General features: G+C 38.5%; 1 protein-coding gene across 1 annotated transcript; it reads right to left on the bottom strand.

Annotated features, from left to right (window-relative positions):
- Window positions 1–2762: 2762 nt before the first annotated feature.
- On the bottom strand, window positions 2763–4727 carry LOC137938204 (uncharacterized). Its single transcript, XM_068783196.1, has 6 exons — window positions 4361–4727; window positions 3813–3932; window positions 3408–3689; window positions 3160–3299; window positions 2997–3050; window positions 2763–2804 (listed from the first exon to the last, which is right to left on the bottom strand). Exons 1-6 carry the CDS (start codon window positions 4725–4727, stop codon window positions 2763–2765), a joined length of 1005 nt encoding a protein of 334 aa, XP_068639297.1.
- Window positions 4728–8454: the final 3727 nt, after the last annotated feature.

Genomic DNA, 8454 nt, shown 5'->3' on the forward strand with positions numbered 1-8454 from the left:
TTTTATTTAACACCATTTATTATCGATTAAAATATTTATTAATTAAAAATAAAATTTATCGTTACACTTTTTATTACTTTATATTTTAAAAAATAAAAAATAAAAAATATACTAATTAATTAAAAATTTTACTAATAAAATCCTTCTTTACCTTATTTATCCAGCAACCTTTGATTTACAAATGATTAATCGAACCTCAAATGTACTAAGATGCATTCCATTGGAGTAAAACTCCGTTTAGGTAGTGGTAGGCCCATCCCATCTACAAAGGGTGCTTCAACGGAGTAATCAGAGTGTACTCGCCTTGTATAAAGTATAAGATAATGCGGAAGAAGCAACAATTCCAAGGTGCCAAAAGGATTTCTTTTAGAATTAACTAATTGCCAAGAAGGAGACTGTCGTAGCAGAGGGAGATGTCACCAGAACGGACCCTGTCTTCGACTCCGTTAGGCCAAGCGGCGGCAGGGGAGCAGTGGGGAGCGGCGGCAGTAGGGAGGGGTGGCGGCAGCTGGCACTGCAAGAGGGCGAGAGGAGAGGAGAGGAGAAAGATCAAGAGGAGAGATTAAAAAAAAAAAAAAACTAAGAAGTGAGGGTTTACGTGGCGTGAGATGACAGGGCAAAAAGAGGATTAATAGATAATAATGTGGCATCTTACCTGGCAAATGATGTGTCAGAATAGTGACATGGTAGTCAATGTGCCTGTTTACTCACGCTGTACTGATGATGTGGCAAGATGTAATTAGTCAAAACTTACATGTCACCTTTGACTGTACACATGTACAGTGGACCGGTCAAAGTTAGGTATTTTCCAAAATAAATTCAAAGTGTTCGTCATTTATGAAAATATGTTTTTGAAAATGGATAATTTGGTAAAAATATATGCACCTGAGGTTGTTTTCGACGTCCCACTATTGCACTGGCACCGTGAGCCAGTTGTCCAAGTTTTCTCGGAATCCCGCCCACGATGCCACCTTCACTGGCTCTACTGGTACATCCAGTGCCAGTCTGGGGCACACAACGTCGGTTGGCTTCACACAAAGAGAAGGCGGCGACGGATCTCGACGCCAGCGCACCTAGCATCCGCCTTGGCTGAGTTTCGATGCGTACCAACGTCGTGATTGATGCTGACGCTCCCAGAAACTTCGTCGGTGTGCCTGGTGCGCAACCAATGTTGGTGCATACAGCGCCAGACTCTGTTGTGTCTCTACGCAACTATCTTTCGGCTACTCACAGCATCTCGACCGTTGGGGGCTCCAATCACCACCCCCGGCCCGCAGTCTCCTTTCTTTGGTGCCACTGCCATCGGTGTGCGTCTGAGAGCACATGACACCGGAACACACTTACGTCTGTTACGGCGTCTCTCTCTCGGCGGTCTGTAACGGCGTCTCTCGGTTACGCTTCGACGCACTGTCTGGTGCTCATAGCCACTCAAATGTGGAGGATTGAGGCACCGACACGTGGGAGATCAAACTGGTTTCATGCAGTCTAGATCTGGTGCTACGTAAGGTGCGTTCTCTGCTATTTCCTACAATCTGTTCGTGTGCTTGTTACTGAAAACTTTGGAGAAGAGGTGTCTTGTCGCTGGTTTTTTTTGTTGCTCTCGCAAAGCTTGAAGATAGCTCGAAGACTAGAGCTTGGAGTTGTTTAGTTTCTGTCAAGAGTAACCAAAACAATAACACAGATACAAAGAATTTTCCGATTATGTATTCTTCTCCGTTTAGGAGGCCATTTATAATACATTATACAATGATTTTAGGATCAATTTAGATCCTAAAATCAAGAAATAAAATCACAAGATCAAGGAAACAATCCGTTTCCTACAATCACGTTAATCAATTTATATACAGTGCATTACAGGTTTGTAAACACTCCCCCTCAAGTTAGTGTATAGATATCGGTCATGCCCAACTTGTCAATTATACGATGAAATGCCTTCCCTAATCCTGCCTTCGTGAGCATATCAACCAGTTGACTCTCAGATTGAATAAAGGGGAATTGTATAATCTTTGCATCAAGGTTTTTCTTGATGAAATGGTGATCAACTTCGACATGTTTAGTGCGATCATGTTGAACCGGATTTTGAGCAATTGCGATGGCTGCCTTATTATCAAAGTGGAGATTCATAGGTTTGGTGTATTCAATCCCTAAGTCCCTCAGTATATTCCTTATCCATAACAACTCACATACACCTTGAGCCATACCTCAAAATTCAGCTTCAACACTTGATCTTGATACTACCTTCTATTTTTTTCTTTTCCAAGTGACAAAATTCCCTTCCACAAAAGCAAAGTAACCGACGTGGATCTTTTGGTTGTCTAATCACTTGCCCAATTAGAATCTGTATATCCTTTAATATTAGATATACCATTTTTTGAGAATAACAAACCTATTTTGGAACACTCTTTAAGTATCTCAAGATCCGATAGAGTGCTTCCATATGTTCTTCACTTGGTGCATGCATGAACTGACTCACAATGCTAACTGCATATGCTACATTGGGCCTTGTGTGTGATAGGTAGATTAATCTTCCAACTAATCGCTGATAACACCCTTTGTTTGCTACGGTTTGATTCGGGAGAATTCCGAGCTTATGATTCATTTCCATGGGCGTCTCTATCGATTTACAATCAAGCATTCCAGTTTCGCTAGAAGATCCAACACATATTTTCGCTATGAAAGAAAGACTCCATGTTTTGATCTTGCAACCTTAATTCCCAAAAAATATTTTAGTTGTTCGAGATCCTTCATTTTGAATTTCGTGGCTAAATACTCCTGTAAAGCTTGCATTTCACATGGGTCATCTCCTGTCACAACCATATGATCAACATATACAATTAAAGTTGTTACTTTTCCTTCTTTGTGTTTTATAAACAAAGTATGATATGAGTTACTTTGCTTATAGCCAAACTCCTTCATTGTAGCCGAGAATCTCCCAAACCATGCTCTAGGTCACTGTTTCAGCCCATACAATGACTTCTTTAATTTACAGACTTCACCTTGACATAAAGAACCACTTTTAACTCCAGGTGGTAGCTCCTTATAGACTTCTTCTTTTAAGTCTCCATTGATAAAGACATTTTTAACATCAAATTATTGCAGGGGCCAGTCTCGATTCACTGCTATAAATATAAAAATGCGAATTGTATTGATCTTAGCTACTGGTGCAAAAGTATCCTGATAGTCTATCCCATACCTTTGCGTATATCCCTTTGCAACTAGCCGAGATTTATGTCTGTCAATACTTCCATTTGGTTTGAGTTTTACTTTAAACACCCATCGACATCCAATTGTTTTTACTCCTTTAGGTTGGGGAACAAGTTCCCAAGTGACATTCTTTTGTAGAGCCTCCATATCTTCCTTCATCGCCTTTTTCCACTTTGGATCAGCTAATGCATCCTGCACATTACTAGGAATAGAAACCCAAGATAGTTGATCAACAGTAAATGCATACGATTTAGTCAACCTATGGGAGGACACATAGTTGTTGATTGAGTATTTGGTTTTGGCTTCAAGATCAGGTTCATACTGTTTCTTTAGAACTCCTCTATTCAATCTTTGTGGATATTTAGGAGTTATATTTTCTATAGGAACACATATTTCAATAGATTCATCAAACACAAGATTCGTATTTACCTGAGAAAGAACATTCTGGGTTGATTCTTCAGTTGAAGGTGCAGATGGAGGCAACTCTTAGGATTCTTTAGGAGCAATTAATGATTCACTCTCGGTTTCATGGTTGGGAGCAGAGTCTTGTTGCACATCATGATGACCTGGTTGGTTAAAAAATTAATTCACTGCTTCTAACTCAACACCTCCACTATTTTCTTGTTGATAAAACAATTCATTCACCTCTTCTAACTCAATAAACTTAGCCCCTTCGCTATTCTCTTCACTTGAGCTCTCCCCCTGAAGAGAATTCCGAGAGATTCCCCCTGAGTAATAAGGTTTTAATTCATGGAAAGAGGCATCTAGAGTTACATGGAGCTTTCGAGTGTGTAGATCATAGCACCGATATCCTTTTTGAAAATCATAATAGCCAACAAAAACACATTGTTTGGCACATGGATTAAGTTTATTTCGCAAGACTTTTGGGATATGAACACATACAGTACACCCAAAAATCCAGGGTTCAAGATTCGGAAGATTGGGAATGGAAATTAGGGAGTGCAATTTTTTTTTTGAGGAGTTTGAAAGTCTATAACTCAAAAAGGTGTTCGATTGATAAGGTAAGCAACAAATTTGACAGCTTCGCCCCAATAAAATCGAGACATGTTCATGCCAAAGAAAGAGGCACGCACTACGTTCAAAAGTTGTCTATTCTTCATCTCTGCCAATCCATTTTGTTGGAGAGTATAGGTACATGAGGTCTGATGACGAATTCCATGATTGTTCAGAAAATTACCAAGAGAAGCATCGACAAACTTAGTACCATTGTCAAATTGTAAAATACGAATCTGCTTCTGGTACTGAGTGTGTACCATTTGGTGAAATTTCTGAAAAGCTAGACACACATCACTCTTTTTTATAAGCAAGGATACCCAAGTCATTCTAGTGCATTCATTAATAAATGTCACAAAGTACCGAACTCGAAAAATAGAGGGAACCTTTGCAGGACCCCAAACATCAGAATGAATAACCTCAAAAGGTTCAGAACTCTTATTGAAACTCAGTAAATAAGTGATACGGTGGCTCTTAGCCAGTTCACAAGTCTCACAATAAAAATCCATATTATTCAAACCTAAAAAAAGTTGTGGTTGCAATTTCTTAAGATAACCAACCAAAGGAAAGATAACAGAGTCTTTGGTGCCATAATCATATAGTTGATTAAGCACCGTCTTCACTACTAACTTGATTTACTTGACTGATTTTGATCCCTCCTTATCTTTTAACTCCAAATTGTAGAGTTTGCCTCATCTAACACCATAACCAAGAATCTTCCAGGTTAGAATGTCCTGAAAGACACAAAAGGAGGGCCTAAAAGTTACAGTACAAGCAAGAGTTGAAGCAATTCGGCTAATAGACAAAAGATTGTATTCAAGATTTGGAACAATAAGGACAATATCTAAAGTAAGATTATTTGACAAGATAAATGATCCTTCCCAGTAATAGGAAAGGTACTACCATTGGCGGTGAAAATAACAGATTGAGGAGAAGGTACGACAATTTTTAATTGACTGGGATCCCTCGTCATGTGATCAGATGCACCTGTATCAATAATCCAAGTTCTAGTCTTAGAATATGTAGATAATACTTATGCTTTATTGATAATACATGGATGGGCAACATTCGTCGTAGGCAGCAACTTTTCCCCAATAATCTATTTTCGAGGTTTTTTTGAGAAGTCCCACCACTCTGGATAACCAATAATCTCATAACTAGGTGTGGCTTTGAATCGAGCAGGCTCGCGAGCGGCTCGAGTTCGGCTCGTTACCGGCTAGATTCGATTCGTTATCTATCGAGCTCGAGCCGAACTCGAGCACCGAAATTGGCTCGTTTACCTTAACGAGCCGAGCTCGATCGACGCTAGGTTCGGTTCGTCGGTTCGCGAGCCGGCTCGAAGTGAGTCGGATCGGTCGGGATCGGGAGCGGGGGAGCGGGCGCGGGATCGAGAGCGAGGGCGGGGAAAATTTTTTCCTCCCCTCATCACCGCTGAGCCCCTCCCGTCGGCTGTTGTCGCAACCTTTACAGCCGTCGCAGCTGTTCGCCGGACGTCTCTACTGCCGTCGCAGTTGCTCGCCGGCCGCCTCTGTGGCCATCCGTTCAATTTCTTCCTCTCCTAGTCATCGCCTCTGTTTTCGTCACCGCCGCTTCCGTCGCCGCCGCCTCCGTCGCAGCCATCATCCCCGACGATAGGTCCTCCCCGACGCCGTAACCTCCTCCCCACGCGAAGTTGATCTTTCACGTGCCATTCGCATGTGCGAGATCATAAAGTAAACAAAAAAAAACTTTTTCTCTCGAAAAAATTAAAAATAAATTTTATAGAAATAAGTTTCTATAAACTATTAGTGTCTCAAGTTTTTTTAAATATTTTTCTAATTGAAATTTTTTATTAAAAATCATATAATTTTCTAAGTAAGATTTTCGTACCAAGATGGGGTAGAAAACTGTATAGAATTTTTTTTAATAAGTATTTAACAGTTCATTGCAATTTTGTGTTTGATATTTTAATTAATTAAAAATTTATCAATAAGTATAATAATATATTAGATTGATTATTAATTTTTATTTTTTCCCTAGAAGAGACAATAAAAGGTCCATTTAACTTTCCTAAAAAAATTTTAAAATATTTCTTGTAATTTTCTAATAAGTCACTAATAGTAATAAGATTTTATTTAAAGGTTTTTTTGGGAATATGTATCATAGGAAAAATATTTTTAGTTTTTCCTAGAATATAAATTTTTATCTAGGGGCACTAAGGAGGTCATAATAAATTATGGCCAGATTCAAAAATTACAAAACAAGCTAGACAACAATTGAAGTGAAAAGGATTAATCTTGGTGCATTTTAATCCATTATTGAAATTCAATCCTGAACCTCCCCTATCATTAAATTTTTTTTAAATGTATGCATAATTTTATATATAATTTATTCAAAGCCACCCCTACGTGCGAGATCATAAACAAGGAAATTTTTTTTCTTTGTCCCTTCCTCATGGCTCTTAAAGAAATTGAAAAGATATTTTAGTAGAAATACGTTTCTAGAGATTATTAGTGGTTTTTCAATAAATGTTGAAAATACATTTTTAGTAGAAATATAGGGACCATTAGTGCCTCATGTTTTTTCAAAATATTTTTCTAATTATAAATTATTTTTAAAAAATCATATAATTTTCTAAGTAAGATTTTCTTGCCAAAATGGGTTAGAAAACCATATATAAAATTTTTGAATAAGTATTTGACAGTTGATGATATAATATTTTGAGCATGAGGCAATTTTCATAACAATTTTGTGTTTGACATTTATGTGATTAAAAATGTATCGATAAGTATAATAATATATTAGATTAATTATTAATTTTTATTTATTTCCTTAGAAAAGGCAATAAGAGGTCCATTTAACTTTCCTAAGAAAAATTTAAAATATTTCTTGTAATTTTCTAGTAAGTCTCTAATAGTAATAGGATTTTATTTAAAGGATTTATAGTTTTTATTTGGGTGATTGTAAATTGATAGTGATATTTCATTTAATTTTGTTGTGTTTGATTATTGTATAGAGTTTATTGATAATGTTATGCAGTGTATGGAGTGTTTAGACTATTTTATGGAGTGTATAAACAATTTCATAGAGTGTTTATGGAATGTATAGACAATTTTATGGAGTGTTTATGAAGTATTTATGCAGGTATTATGTATATTGATTATGCCCAATTTTAAGTAGAGGTCATGTCTAATTTTATACAAGTATTATATATATAGATTATGCTCAATTTTAAGTAGAGGTTATGCCCAATCTTATACACGTATTATATATATATAGGTTATGCCCAATTTTATGTAGAGGTCATGCCCAATTTTATGTAAAATGTATGCATAATTTTATATACATTTTATTCGATATATATTTTTTGAAAAGTTTTAAATGAATGTTGAGGCTCGAGCTCGGCTCGAACTCGTTGGGCTCAAGCTCGATAAAAATTTTAGGCTCGAGGCGAGGCTCGACTCGAAATCTAGCTCGGCTCGAACATAAGTAGGTTCGGGCTTGGCTCGGCTCGATGCCACCCCTACTCATAACAACGCTGTTGCGAATGGCCTTTTTCCCCGTAGTGAGTGCATACTCGATTGTTAGCTTTGCTAGAGATTGGACAATAGCTCCCCATTGTCTGTCTCTAGGATTGTTCAAAATTTGGGTCCGATCCGAGAAGTAGTCTGGTTCAGTTCGGTACTCAGGTTCGGTTTGGGCCCGGTTCGGTCTGGTCCGATCCAGTTCTGGCCCGTTCTGATTCGGGTTCGGTTCGGTTTGGGTCTGGGTCGAAAAAATAATCAAATCAAACCTAAGTTAAGCGATTTTTTTTCACGTACCTGGTCATCTTCGACTTCGGCAACAGCAATCCTTCTGGTTTCGTCGACGACGATACGGTTTGCTGGGATGCCGAGGGGTGGCTCGGCGTCGACAGCTTTCAGAACTTCCGCCGGTCTTCTGTGCCGACGATTCTGTTCATGACGACGACAAAGGAAGCTCTTCCTCTTCGTCGGGCTAGTGATGCATCGAAAAGCCGAGCGGTGATTGGGTGACTGTTCGACAGTGGTTTGGTGGGTTTCAGCGGAGTTCGGGTGGGGGAATTCGGTGGTGTTATGCGACGACCGAACGAAAAATAAAATAAAACACACACCATCTTCTTCGTTCACAGTGACGGCAGAGCATACTTGCTTGGTTTTTTTTTCTCCTCTGGTGACAGAATTGTTGCTCTGGTCTTTGGTTATAGGACAACTTTTTCGTCCATGACGACTACAGAAA

The sequence above is a fragment of the Aristolochia californica genome, unplaced genomic scaffold (assembly GCF_029961685.1).
Source record: "Aristolochia californica isolate CCGP_79_NKW_82.1479 unplaced genomic scaffold, dmAriCali1.0.hap1 SCAF_8, whole genome shotgun sequence".
Lineage (NCBI taxonomy): Eukaryota > Viridiplantae > Streptophyta > Magnoliopsida > Piperales > Aristolochiaceae > Aristolochia > Aristolochia californica.

Coding starts and splice junctions, on each gene's coding strand:
- LOC137938204 (XM_068783196.1), bottom strand. CDS start 4,727: ATGGATTTTTATTGTGAGACTTGTGAACTGGCTAAGAGCCACCGTATC. Junction 3,933..4,360: donor AATTCGTCATCAGACCTCAT/GTACCTATACTC, acceptor CTTATTACTCAG/GGGGAATCTCTCGGAATTCT. Junction 2,805..2,996: donor AAGTGGTTCTTTATGTCAAG/GTGAAGTCTGTA, acceptor TGGTTGTGACAG/GAGATGACCCATGTGAAATG.